Consider the following 14,218-nt stretch of genomic DNA (forward strand, 5'->3'; position numbering starts at 1 on the left):
ACGCGCAGGGAAACCAGTAGGTTTGAAAACCAGTAGGGGTGTAACACCAGCAACCAACACGGTGCGTAACATAAAGATGTAACCCAGGGGTGCTCACACTTTTTCAGCATGCGAGCTACTTATTATGTGACCAAGTCAAGGCGATCGACCGACGGGGACGGGGGGGGGGGGGCTAGTGACTTTTTCTTTGCTCCGTCCCGATGCCCGCAAACCGGTGTCAGAGCTCTGCGGCGCACGAGACGGCGGGCAGAAGACTGTTAACGCGACACGTAGAGACAGAAATGAAATGCTGCTGCTGTAATGTGGCGCTATAGAGAAAGTGACAGGGGGGCGGGCCAATTTTTTTTAATGTCATGCGATCTACCATACTACGCCGCGATCGACTGGCAGGTCGCCGCGATCGACGTATTGAGCACCTCTGATGTAACCATACAGGTTTGGTTGAGGCAACAGTGAAACTCGATGGCTCTGGGTTAGATGTCTCAATGTATAAAAGAGGCGTGTCCGTCAGTTTTATTTTTTCTTACCAAGCTATAGTGATTTGCAGGCAGTCTTGCGGGCCAGAGTTAAACTCAAACGGGCCGCTAGTTGAATAGGCCTGGACTGTACAATAACCGTGAGGACCCCAGGGGTGAGCTCGTGTTTAGTCGGATGCTGGTGTCTCCCATTCTTTCCGCGACATAGAACGCAGCACCAGGCTCCTCCCAAACCAAAAGTGAGTGTGTTCACTAAACCCTGGGTCTTGCCTTGTCAGGCAACGCTGTTCCTGGATCCTCGGGCGCCTGTACTTCCGTCACACCGGCGACCACACGCGCAGGACACTTAACACGCGCAGGTCAGCTAACACGCGCAGGTCACCTGACACGCTCTCTCCAGGACAAACCCCCGCGGGAGTCCCTCTCGTATCGATAGGAACGGCTCGGCTGCGCTGTCAACACTGCTGCGCCGTGTGCGGCTGAACAAACGTCGGCTGTCTTAAAGGTAACGTGACGCTCTCTTGGTTACAACCGACGTACGACGGAAACAAACGTGGGAGTCACGTTTTATCTGGCTGCTGTTGGGAAAGGGCGCGTGCTCATATCGGACCTTTACGTTGCGCAAGGCCTTCAGGCGCGTCCTCCCCCTGAAGAGACGGGCTTTTTTTATTTCTTCTTCCTTACGAAGCTGGGCCAGTTGTTCCTGATGTGTTATGCACGCGCTTAGTCTTTTGCAAAGTCGTAGAGCGCAGATGACTCGACATTTATCTGTGCGTGACCTTTGACCTCAGCCCCGTGTGCTCTGATTATATAACGTTCATTGTCTCCCAGAATTGTCTCGGACTAATATAACGACCCTGCAAGCTTCTTACCCCCCCCCCCCCCCATCACCATGATGTTTTTGTGACTGTCTGAAAACGAAGACTTTATGTTATTTTTTTGGACTTGCTGTCTGAAAACGTAGTTGAAAAAAAGTTTTTACTTTTTTGTGACTATCTGAAAACGTAGAGTTTTGTCATTGTCTTTGACTTCCTGTCTGTAAACGTATGACTGTCTTGCAGCTCTTTCTATGCCGTAATGTGCACCAAGGTGTGTCCGTGTCAGGTGCACCTCCCCCACTCCCCCCCTGTCGTGTGTCCGTGTCAGGTGCACCTCCCCCCCCTCCCCCCCTGTCTCCAGCTACATGAATGCTGCTCCCTCCATTAATGTCCGTCTCTGCTCCGTTTTCTCCTCCTTCTAGTTGTGGACGGGTCAAACAAACATGCTGGCACCGCAGGCGGATCGGGTCATGGCGCTCGGAGAATGGGAGGAGCGCTGGGAGGAGGACCGAACAGGCTTCCATCAGCTTCACGTGCACAAGTAAAGCCCCCCCCCACCCCCATTGTGAACTGCCAATGTACATTAGCTCCACTGAGAGGGGAGAGGAGACGCTGTGTGACCACACTGGGAGGAGCTTCAGCTCGTCATCTCACTCAGAGATCAGATGTTTCTAAGTCTGAGTTTTTTTTTTTTACAGAGACGTTTAAGAAGTAACCTGAACAATTAAAAATGCACATAAGCACTAATATCCGTCGTCGTCGTGTTTTTACAGGATCCTGGAGGACAACATCGATAAAGTTCTCTGTGGGCGGACGGGAGTTTGCTTCTTCTTCCCTCTCTGTGGGAAAGCGGTAGATATGAAGTGGTATGAACTACTATAAGTCATACGAAGTCATGTTATTATATACTAAGTCATGATTAAGAGATACTAAGTCATGGTTATTATATACTAAGTCATGATTAAGAGATATTAAGTCATGTTATTAGATACCAAGTCATGATTATGAGATATTAAGTCATGATTATGAGATATTAGGTCATGCTAAGTCATGATTATAAGATACTAAGTCATGATTATAAGATACTAAGTCATGGCTATTAGATATTAAGTCATGATTATGAGATATTAGGTCATGATTATGAGATGCTAAGTCATGATTATTAGATACCAAGTCATGATTATGAGATACTAAGTCATGATTATGAGATGCTAAGTCATGATTATAAGATACTAAGTCATGATTATAAGATACTAAGTCATGGCTATTAGATACTAAGTCATGGCTATTAGATACTAAGTCATGATTATGAGATGCTAAGTCATGGCTATTAGATACTAAGTCATGGCTATTAGATATTAAGTCATGATTATGAGATACTAAGTCATGGCTATTAGATACTAAGTCATGGCTATTAGATACTAAGTCATGATTATGAGATGCTAAGTCATGATTATGAGATGCTAAGTCATGATTATGAGATGCTAAGTCATGGCTATTAGATACTAAGTCATGGCTATTAGATACTAAGTCATGATTATGAGATGCTAAGTCATGATTGAGATACTAAGTCATGATTATGAGATATTAGGTCATGATTAAGAGATATTAGGTCATGATTATTAGATACTAAGTCATGGATTTTCCCAGCTGCTCCTGAACGCATCATCTCACTCTTCCGGTAAGCTCTGGTTGCCAGCTCAACAGCGAGCATGACTTCTTCTTCTCTCCCTCCCGCTCCCTCTTGCTCAGTGTGTCTCATGTATAGTTATCCCCCTGCCTCCCTTAATGATAACGATACATGCAACAAGTGTAGTTTATTTGCTAGGTTGGAGGCAGGTCTAAGTGGGTTAGATGCACGGCTCCGCGCTATCGAAGCTCAGACAGCTATGCTAGTTAGCCCGCCCTCTCCCGTAGTCGGCGGAGCTACAGTCAGCTGATAGCTGTTCCCGCGGTAACCGTGCAGCCGGATGGTTGGGTAACTGTTCGCAGGAGTAGTAAGTCTACACAGAAGCCCGCTGTGCACCAACCACTTCACGTTTCAAACCAGTTTTCCTGCTCAGCGACACACCCGCTGAGGAACACACCCTGGTTATCGGGAGCGCTATAGTCAGGAGCGTGAAAATAGCGAAGCCGCGGACCAGAGTCGTGTGCCTCCGGGGGCCAGAGCGGGCGACGTGGAGTCTTGTTTGAAGCTGCTGGCTAAGGATAAGCGGAGATACAGTCAGATTGTAATACACGCCGGTGGTAATGGCGCCGAGCCCGTCGGTCGGAAGTCACTAAAATTAATGTGGAATCGGTGTGTGCTTATGCCAAGACGTTGTCGGACACCGTAATTTTCTCTGGCCCTCTCCCAAATTTGCAGACAGACGAATTGTATAGCGAATGTCGTCTTTCAACCGCTGGCTGTCGGTGGTGCCCAGCGAATAATGTGGGCTACGTAGACAACTGGAAGACTTTCTGGGAAAACCTGATCTGATGAGGAGAGCGGCATCCATCCCACGTTGGACGGAGCGCATCTCATTTCTGCGAATATGACCAAGTTGATCACCGGACTTAATCTATGACAACCCAGGGTTCAGATCAGGAACCGGGAGCAGAGTTGTAGTTTAACACCCTTCTCTGCTCTTCCATTCGAGCAGTTACCCACCCATGACTTTAGAGTAGAGACTGTGTCTGTCCCACGGCCACTTCAATTAAATAAATCAAAAGTAAGCAGAAGAGGAGTCATACACAATAACCTTATACAAGTTAACACCATTATTTCAGCAGTGCAACAAAATAGGTCTATTAAATGTGGTCTCCTAAATATTCGATCTCTGTCATCTAAAGCTGTGTTACTAAATGATTTAATATCAGATAATCACATTGATTTATGTTGCCTAACTGAAACCTGGCTGAGCCATGAAGAATATGTCTGCCTGAATGAATCGACTCCTCCAAGTCATATTAATACTCACATTCCTCCAGGCACCGGTCGAGGAGAGTAGGCAGCCATCTTTTGAATGAGCCTGCCTATTAATCCTCAAAACCAAAATTACACATTTCATTTGAAAGCCTTTTTCTTAGTCTTCCAACCTGGACCACTACAGCCAATTCGATTTGTGATTCTGTACCGCCACCAGGTCCATATTCAGAGTTTATATCTGAATTCTCAGAATTTATATCAAGTTTGGTTCTTAAAACCGATAAAGTTATTATTGTTGGAGATTTTAATATCCATGTGGATGTTGATAATGATTGCCTTAGTGCTGCATTCATCTCCTTGTTGGACTCGATTGGCTTCGAAAAATTGGTTCACGTTCTCACATTTCCGAGACTGGATTACACTCTCTCCTATTTAGCAGGCTGCTCTAATATTCTTTAGGTCCCTCAGTTGATCTCCAGCTGCAGCAGTCGTGTTCTCACTAAACTAGAAAGAGATCACACATCACTCCTGCACTGCTCTGCTGGCTCCCCAGTAAATAAACTGAATTGAATTGAATTGTCAGAGAGTACAGAAACACACTCACAGCTTTGGCCACACGCTTGATCTTGTTCTTACTTATGGCGTTGACATTGAGCATTTGAACGTCTTCCCACAGAATCCTCTTCTGTCAGACCACAACCTCATAACTTTTGAATTTATACTACCGGAGTGTACTCCGTTAGTCAAAAGTTTCTACACCAGATGTCTAACTGACAGTGCTATAGCTAAATTTAAAGAAGCGATTCCTTCTGTATTTGATTCGATACCACGTCTCAATATAACAGAGGACTCCTGGTCTAACTTTAGTCCGTCCCAGATTGATCATCTTGTTGACAGTGCCACAGGCTCTTTGAGAATGACACTGGACTCGATAGCCCTCTGAAGAAGAAGACAGTGAGGAAGAGGAGGTTTGCTCCTGGTATAACCCTCAGACCCGCAAACTGAAGCAAACGTCACGAAAGCTTGAACGCATATGGCGTTCAACTAATCTCGAAGAATCCCGCTTAGTTTGGCGAGATAGTCTTAAAACATATAAGAAGGCCCTCCGTAATGCCAGAGCAGCCTATTACTCATCAGTAATAGAAAAAATAAGACAACCCCAGGTTTCTCTTCAGCACTGTAGCCAGGCTGACAGAGAGTCACAGCTCTGTGGAGCCGAGCATTCCTATAAACCTCAGTGGTAATGACTTTATGAACTTCTTTAATGAAAAGATTTTAACTATTAGGGACAAGATTAATATTCTCTTGCCCATAACCAGTGCCAATCTGTCCTCAAGTGGAATGGCCTTGGAAACCGCTGTATGCCCTGGTGTATATTTGGAGGCTTTTCTCCCATCAACCGTGACCAATTATCTTCAACGGTTTCTACTTCGAACACGTCTACCTGTCTCTTGGACCCCATCCCGACGAGGCTGCTTAAAGACGTTTTGCCTTTAATTGGCGGCTCTCTATTAGATATTATCAATGTGTCTCTGCTAACAGGCCACGTACCACACTCCTTCAAAGTGGCTGTTATTAAACCTCTCCTGAAGAAGCCCACTCTGGATCCAGAGGTGTTGGCTAACTACAGACCGATCTCTAACCTCCCTTCCTCTCCAAGATCCTTGAGAAAGTGGTCGCAAATCAGTTGTGCGACTTTCTACATCATAATAGTTTATTTGAGAAATTTCAATCAGGATTTAGAAAACACCACAGCACCGAGACGGCACTGGTGAAAATTACAAATGACCTCTTAATGGCAGCAAATAAAGGACTCCTCTCTGTCCTGGTCTTGTTAGACCTTAGTGCTGCATTCGACACCATTGACCATGACATCCTGTTACAGAGACTGGAGCAGTCGATTGGCATTTCAGGCACGGCACTAATTTGGTTTAAATCCTATTTATCAGATCGATCTCAGTTTGTATTTGTAAACGATGACGCCACGATAACCACCAACGTTAATCACGGAGTTCCACAAGGTTCTGTGCTTGGACCAATTTTATTTACCTTATACATGCTTCCTTTGGGCAATATTATCAGGAAACACTCCATAAACTTTCATTGTTATGCAGATGATACTCAACTATATTTATCGATAAAACCAGAGGAGAGCAACCAACTCGGTAAAATTCAAGCATGTCTTAAAGACATAAAAACATGGATGACCTGCAACTTCTTGATGTTAAACTCAGACAAAACCGAAGTAATTTTAATCGGCCCTGAGCACCTCAGAGATCAATTATCTGGTGATGTGGATTCTGTAGACGGCATTGCCCTGACATCCAACACCACTGTAAAGAATCTTGCCGTTATCTTTGATCGGGACTTGTCCTTTAACTCCCACGTAAAGCAAATCTCAAGGACTGCATTCTTTCATCTACGTAATATTTCAAAAATCAGGCACATCTTGTCTCAAAAAGATGCAGAAAAATTGGTTCACGCGTTCGTTACTTCGAGACTGGATTACTGCAACTCCTTATTAGCAGGCTGCTCTAATAAATCTCTTAGGTCCCTCCAGTTGATCCAGAATGCTGCAGCTCGTGTTCTCACTAAAACTAAGAAAAGAGATCACATCACTCCTGCACTAGCTGCTCTGCACTGGCTCCCAGTAAAATCAAGAATCACTTTTAAAATTCTTCTCTTAACGTACAAAGCCTTGATTGGTGATGCTCCATCATATCTTAAGGAGCTTGTAGTACCATATTGCCCACTAGAGAGCTACGCTCACTAAATGCGGGACTACTTGTAGTTCCTAGAGTCTTAAAAAGTAGAATGGGAGCCAGAGCCTTTAGTTATCAAGCTCCTCTTTTATGGAACCAGCTTCCAATTTCAGTCCGGGAGGCAGACACAGTCACCTCGTTTAAGAGTAGACTTAAGACCTTCCTCTTTGACAGAGCTTATAGTTAGGGCTGAATCAGGTTCACCTGGTCCAGCCCCTTGATATGCTGCTATAGGCTTATAGCTGCCGGGGACGTTAGGATGCACTGAGTACCTATCTCCTCTTTTTCTCTCCTTAAGGATGAATTTTCATCTCTCAATCACACGTTACTAACTCTGCTTTCTCCCCGGAGTCCTTTTGACTTCACGTCTCATGGGGTCATCGGACCCTATGAGACGGCATAGATCCTATCTGCCTGATGGATCATCGAGGTCTGGGTCGTGGAATTCCTGCTCCTGACTACGCCACTGTCCTGTTGAGACTCCGCCCACTGTTGAGACTCCGCCCACTCCTCCTCCCAACCGCCATCTGCCTGATGGATCGTGGAGGTCTCCATTGTGGAATATGCCTACTATGAACTATTCATACACTCTGTCATATTCATTGAATGTATTTTAACTCTAAATCTGTCCTTCTGGTCACATTACATCTATTATTCTGTCCATCCTGGAGAGGGATCCTCCTCTGTTGCTCTCCTGCAGGTTTCTTCCCTTTTTTTCCCCCTGAAAGGTTATTTGGGAGTTTTTCCTGGTCCGATGTGAGGTTTTGGGGCAGGGATGTCTATGTGTACAGATTGTAAAGCACTCCGAGACAAATTTGTAATTTGTGAAATTGGGCTATACAAATAAACTGAATTGAATTGAATTGAATTGAATTGATTATGAGATATTAGGTCATGATTATTAGATACTAAGTCATGAGATATTAGGTCATGATTAAGAGATATTAGGTCATGCTAAGTCATGGCTATTAGATATTAAGTCATGATTATAAGATACTAAGTCATGATTATTAGATACTAAGTCATGATTATGAGATGCTACGTCATGATTATGAGATATTAAGTCATGATTATGAGATGCTATGGCATAATGATGAGATGCAAAGTCCTGGTTATTGGGTAGTGTCTCATTATACTGACCTCACAGTGATGGAAATGGGCTTCCATAAAAATGTCGATGGTGAATCCTCTGCCGTGTGAATCCCAGGCTCGCAGACCAGGGCCATTCCGTGGTTGGAGTGGAGATATCTGAGAAGGCCATCAAACAATTCTTTGTGGAGAACAACATGACCTACAAGGAGGAGCCTGTCCCTTCCTTACCCGGAGCCACGGTTTACAAGGTACTCGCAGTCCGCCCGGCAACAGTGAGAATACTCGAGCCGTGTCTGTGCGGCGTCACTCGATAAAGAGACTTTGACAAAAAATAAATACAAACATGGCTTAAAAAAAAGCCGAGTAAGACAAAGAATCATGGTAAAATTATTAATTTCTGCCATCACAAACTGTACGAATGGTAAATTCAAATTCAAATTAGTGTGGGTCCTGCATCTCGGTTGTATTCCCACAGATAAGGACACAAAATGTGACCCCACGTTGTTTCTCGGTCCCACAGAGCTCCGAGGGAAACATCTCCCTGTATCAATGTGACCTGTTCACCTTCTCCAGGTCGGTGAGCTGACTGTGTTTTTATCATTTAATTAAAACATGTTCACCAGGACTCTTTTTCACAGCAGCCATGTTGACACGTCACAGCAGGGAGAACACGGTGAAAAAAATTCAAATCATGACCCCTCTTCTATTAGAGAGTCGACAAGGACCAATGAAACGGGGCGATTACACCTGTGTTCGCCCCGCAATGACCGGGTAACAAAACCAGGGTATTACTTTGCACAGGTAAATGTTTAACACAAACTTCTTTTTTTCTTCCATTTCACAGTTCCATTGAGGGTCAGTTCGGGGCCATTTGGGACAGAGGGTCTCTCGTGGCCATCAACCCACGAGACAGAGAAAAGTAGGAAGTTAAAAACAGAACCTTCATTTGAATGCAATGACCCCCAAATCAACTTAAAGTTACATTTTAACTGTTCTAAACAATATAAATGTGCAGTTTACATAATTCGAATGAAAGTATCGGGCACAGGTTTGGTGACATTCTGGAATAAATGCGTCATCTCCATTCTCTCTTCTTTCTTTTAACACCACAGGTACGCTGCTCTCATCACTTCTCTCATGGCCAAAGACTGCAGATACCTTTTGGACACTTTTTTGTACAATCCTGAATTATACCAAGGTACACACACATCCCTGGTTTTACAAACAAAATATATATATATTATTTTTTCCTGCAGTTTAAAATGTCAAATTGGGTTGTTGCATACATGTGTGTCTGCATTGGTCTTCCAGGTCCCCCCTTCATGGTGCCCGACGAGCAGGTGGCCAGCCTGTTTGGTGAGTGATGCTGAGGAGAGTCCCGGCTGAGCGGGTTTACAATGACGAACGCCACCGAGCGGCTCGAGGATGTGAGAGGACGGAGGCTGAGTTTGAGTTTCCTTTGTCGTTTCCTTCAGGGAGCGAGTGTGACGTGGCAGCGCTGCACTCGCACGACGCCCTGACGGAGAGACAGCGAGCCTGGAACCTGGACTACATGACGGAAAATGTGCACCTCATCACCCTCAAGAGCGCTTAGAAACCAGCGTTTAGGGAGCTCGGGAAGGCAGATTTTGGGGCATTGCTGATCCCCTTTTTTTAGGATTAAACATCTTTTTGATACAGTTCTCCAGTGGTGATTTGAGCTTGAAATTTCTGGTGGGGCAATTTTGTATGACGTCATGTCACCATCAGAGAAATGGGGGTATCTGATTATCACAGTAGGCCTATATAGACAGTCAGATATACTATGGGCTGCATTTTGAGTGCCAGCAGGGAGCAGAAATCCTATTTCAAATACATTTCACATGCTTCAGCGCTCAGCACGACACAAAGATGTTGCCTATAATAATAATAATATTGCATTCTGTTTTTAACGCACTCTTCATTCCAAAGAATCTTAGAGTGCCAACATAGTACGCACTATAATACAACAACAAAGTAAAAAGATTAGACAGACACATAGCTTCAATAACTTGCATAATTTATTCATCAAAACTTTTTAAAAAAAGACTATGTCCTTCAGCTCCAAAAAAAACTTGTTTTGACTCACCAATGCCGATCACTTTAAAAGGAAGTTGGCACGGCGGTTCTTTGTTTGAGCAAACCTCTCGATGACTTTGCTGTTAAAATCCAGCATTCATTCTGATAACGTTATTCATATTACTTAAAAAACTCTTCCGACGTTGTCGAAATCTAGCGATGGCTAACTAACCTGTAGCTGGCATTGATCTGACTGTGTTTTTTTTCTTAGTCACGGGTTACAGGTCTCGCGGTTTTCACATTATTCCAGTCTAGTTGCCGGGCAGATTTCACGGGGCAGATCTGAAAGTGCCCCACCGCTCAATGTTAACTTTGGCCTGTGTGGTTCACGCTCATTGGTGTTTCCATGGTAACGGTGGGGCAGCGTGAGAAGGGGCAGCGGAGAGCAGCATTTAACAGAGCACCCAGACAGAAAAACACACAAAACTCCAAACTCCAAAACAAGACTCCAATGCTTGTGAGTCAAGTTTATTCACACACATATTCACTCTACTTTGCATTAAAAAAAATATATATATATATTTTCCGTGAAGTACGAATGTATTGAGCTTTCTGCACAACAGCATCATCTGGTGGAACTGTTGGGGCGGTGCCCCACCTGCCCCTAATGTAGAAACGCCACTGGAGTTCTCCATGTTGGGAGGATAATGAAGATGCTTGGAAATAAAATGACGAGAACTCCTAAAAAACTGTTGTGAACTTGTGTCTTTTTATTTAATTTCGAAGATCTGGAACATAAAGCTTTGCAAGTGTGGCACTTTATTTGTAATAAAATACCTAAAAAAAGGAAAATAAACTGAATTCACAACAAAGAAATGCAGAAAAAACTAATGTGAGATATAAAATTTGAAGCAAAATGCTCAATAGTTGATTTCATTAGAATAATTTTTGTATATGGAAAGTTTCTATGGCCTCACAATTCTGACTAAGCTTCTGGGTATTCACGTATATTTGTTTTGGGAATATGCTGGTGTGAATATGGCATACTGTATACATTATTAACCTTCTTTTCAATATTTATAAAGATATCGCAGTCTTTCCTCCAAAAGGCAACAGAACAGGCCCAAAAAAGACCCAACAAAGAGGAACTTCAGTTTCACTTTGTAAAAAAAAAGGATAGTATCAAAGTATGAGGTGTGAGTATAATGCTGATGCTTGGAGAAAAATAAAAGTACAAAAATAAACATGTCAAAGTGTATTTTGGAGGTTATGGTTCCACGAGTCTGAAAGCAGACGTTATTGAAGCATCGTGCCTGGAGTGTCCCGCCTTCGACTATAATACAGCTCAAACATCTTCACACGAGGCGGTTCAGAGGAAGCAGGAGGGGAATCACCTCAACTTCAAAGGTGGGCTCAGACGGCTGATTCAAAACTTTTCAAGTATCTCGTTATTCTCCTGAGTTTATGATTAGATTAGATGAGATAATCCTTTATTAGTCCCACAGTGGGGACATTGCAGGATCACAGCAGCGGGTGCACATTAGAGCATTAATAAAAAACAAAACACAATAACAATACTAAATACTAATACTTGATTATTTAAAAAGGCTGAATAAATGTAGCCCTATAATACAAAATGTTATAATATAGGGCAGAGGGCAGGAACCTTTTTGACTGGGAGAGCCATAAAAGCCAAATATTTCTAAATATATTTCATTGAGAGCCATATAGTATTTTTAACATAAAATAAATTAAATATGTCTTGCTTTTAATGCGACTTCTGGTGCTGCATGATGCTAGGGGGGGGGTGACTTTCTTTGCTCCGCTCCGATGCGCGCGCACACGCCGGCATCGGAGCTGTGTGGCGCGCGAGACGGAGAGCCGAGAAGTGTTAACGCGACACGTAGAGGCAGAATGACATGCTGCTGTGTAGAGACGATCAATAACAGACGTTTAGTTTAATAAAAGAACAAAGATGTCTTTAAGAAAAGGACCTTAAATTACTTCTGCTGTAATCTGGCGCGATAGAGAAAATTACTGGGGGGCGGGCGGAGATTTCTTTTTTTTTCAACTCAAAATTGTCTGGAAGCCATATGCCGTCACCGGAAGAGCCATGGCTCACGAGCCATAGGTTCGATATAGGGCAAATGTTCCTGAGATGCGCATTTGACCCACAGAGGGCGCCAAAGCCCCAGAAAGGGCCCGAGCCCTGGATCCAGTGGCGCTGATGAGTCAGACGGGTCCTCACGAGAAGAGTCCTCTGCTCCATTCTTTAAGTGCATGAGTTGCATTCCTGATATTCAGAAACCCTGCATGTGACCGACAGTTTGTATGTTCAGCACACGTGACGTTCATACGTGTCACAGTGTGATTATTGAGCCTCACATCTTAGTACTCAAGATCCGAAACAGAGCGGCATCAACACGACTCACAAGTATCACATGTATCGGTTCAGATTGGGAACAGATGGGAAAACTGAGAACGGACTATTCCTTCTGCAGTATGTTGGCTGTATAGTAGGATGGAGATTACATGTATGCTGGAAGTCACAAATAAGATGTGGATTCATATGAATTGGTTGAGGTTTGTTTGTTTTGCGGTAATTGTCAGGGGAGTCTTTATGACGAATATGCTTTTGAAGGGTCGCGATCACCTGAATCAAACACACAGCTGTCATCCTAAAGCCAAGAGGGATCTGCAATGATCCCTCTCAGACTTGTGTTTGTGGAATACAAAGCACTAAAAAAGGCCCCTAACTCAGAGGTAGAGTCATTAATGAATGCTCTGAGTGTTAACAACCTTTGACCTTTGGGATTGGACAGCAAACAGCGTCGCACACAAGATGCTTTCATTTGTTTCTCATCGTTTCTTCACATGGTTGCCATGGTTTCCTCGTACGCCGGCTGTGCAGCTGTGTCCCCGGTCTGACTCTTCAGTGTGCGTTTTGTTCTCAATAAAGGACACAACCTGTTGAAACGTTGAAAAACAGACGGGATCTGAATAGAAATGTTAGATCTAGCTCGCTGCGCGTGATCACAGGATCCTACAATGTCCTTCACGTGATCACAGGATCCTACGATGTCCTTCACGTGATCACAGGATCCTACGATGTCCTTCACGTGATCACAGGATCCTATGATGTTCTTCACGTGATCACAGGATCCCACAAAGTCCTTCACGTGATCACAGGATCCTACGATGTGCTTCACGTGATCACAGGATCCCACGATGTCCTTCACGTGATCCTACGATGTCCTACACGTGATCACAGGATCCTACGATGTCCTTCACGTGATCACAGGATCCTACGATGTCCTTCACGTGATCACAGGATCCTACGATGTCCTTCACGTGATCACAGGATCCTACGATGTTCTTCACGTGATCACAGGATCCCACAAAGTCCTTCACGTGATCACAGGATCCTATGATGTGCTTCACGTGATCACAGGATCCCACGATGTCCTTCACGTGATCCTACGATGTCCTACACGTGATCACAGGATCCTACGATGTCCTTCACGTGATCACAGGATCCCACGAAGTCCTTCACGTGATCACAGGATCCTACGATGTGCTTCACGTGATCACAGGATCCCACGATGTCCTTCACGTGATCCTACGATGTTCTTCACGTGATCACAGGATCCTACGATGTCCTTCACGTGATCACAGGATCCTACGATGTTCTTCACGTGATCACAGGATCCTACGATGTCCTTCACGTGATCACAGGATCCCACGATGTCCTTCACGTGATCACAGGATCCTACGATGTCCTTCACGTGATCACAGGATCCCACAATGTCCTTCACGTGATCACAGGATCCTACGATGTCCTTCACGTGATCACAGGATCCCACGATGTCCTTCACATGATCACAGGATCCTACGATGTCCTTCACGTGATCACAGGATCCTACGATGTTCTTCACGTGATCACAGGATCCCACGATGTCCTTCACGTGATCACAGGATCCCACGATGTGCTACACGTGTGTGAGTGGAACAGAACTACATTGAGATCTGGTTCTGGTCCCAATGAATGAGATGTTGACTCAACACAGGTGCTTTGCTTTGACAGCTCTCTTATTCTGCCAGGTGGGTGGAGAGGGAGAGACATTT

The 14,218-nt window shown here is 44.3% G+C and overlaps 1 protein-coding gene across 1 annotated transcript; it reads left to right on the forward strand.

Annotated features, from left to right (window-relative positions):
- The first annotated feature begins 726 nt into the window (after nt 1–726).
- LOC130193627 (probable thiopurine S-methyltransferase) lies at nt 727–9,738 on the forward strand. The gene is made up of 9 exons (XM_056414235.1): nt 727–981; nt 1,717–1,835; nt 2,068–2,160; nt 8,172–8,304; nt 8,577–8,629; nt 8,901–8,975; nt 9,169–9,254; nt 9,368–9,412; nt 9,532–9,738. The coding sequence occupies exons 2-9, from the start codon at nt 1,738–1,740 to the stop codon at nt 9,648–9,650; spliced, it is 702 nt and encodes a 233-aa protein (XP_056270210.1). The 5' UTR covers nt 727–981; nt 1,717–1,737; the 3' UTR covers nt 9,651–9,738.
- Nucleotides 9,739–14,218: the final 4,480 nt, after the last annotated feature.

This window comes from Pseudoliparis swirei, chromosome 1 (assembly GCF_029220125.1).
Source record: "Pseudoliparis swirei isolate HS2019 ecotype Mariana Trench chromosome 1, NWPU_hadal_v1, whole genome shotgun sequence".
NCBI lineage: Eukaryota > Metazoa > Chordata > Actinopteri > Perciformes > Liparidae > Pseudoliparis > Pseudoliparis swirei.

Coding starts and splice junctions, on each gene's coding strand:
- LOC130193627 (XM_056414235.1), top strand. CDS start 1,738: ATGCTGGCACCGCAGGCGGATCGGGTCATGGCGCTCGGAGAATGGGAG. Junction 8,305..8,576: donor CCGGAGCCACGGTTTACAAG/GTACTCGCAGTC, acceptor TCGGTCCCACAG/AGCTCCGAGGGAAACATCTC. Junction 9,413..9,531: donor GCAGGTGGCCAGCCTGTTTG/GTGAGTGATGCT, acceptor CGTTTCCTTCAG/GGAGCGAGTGTGACGTGGCA.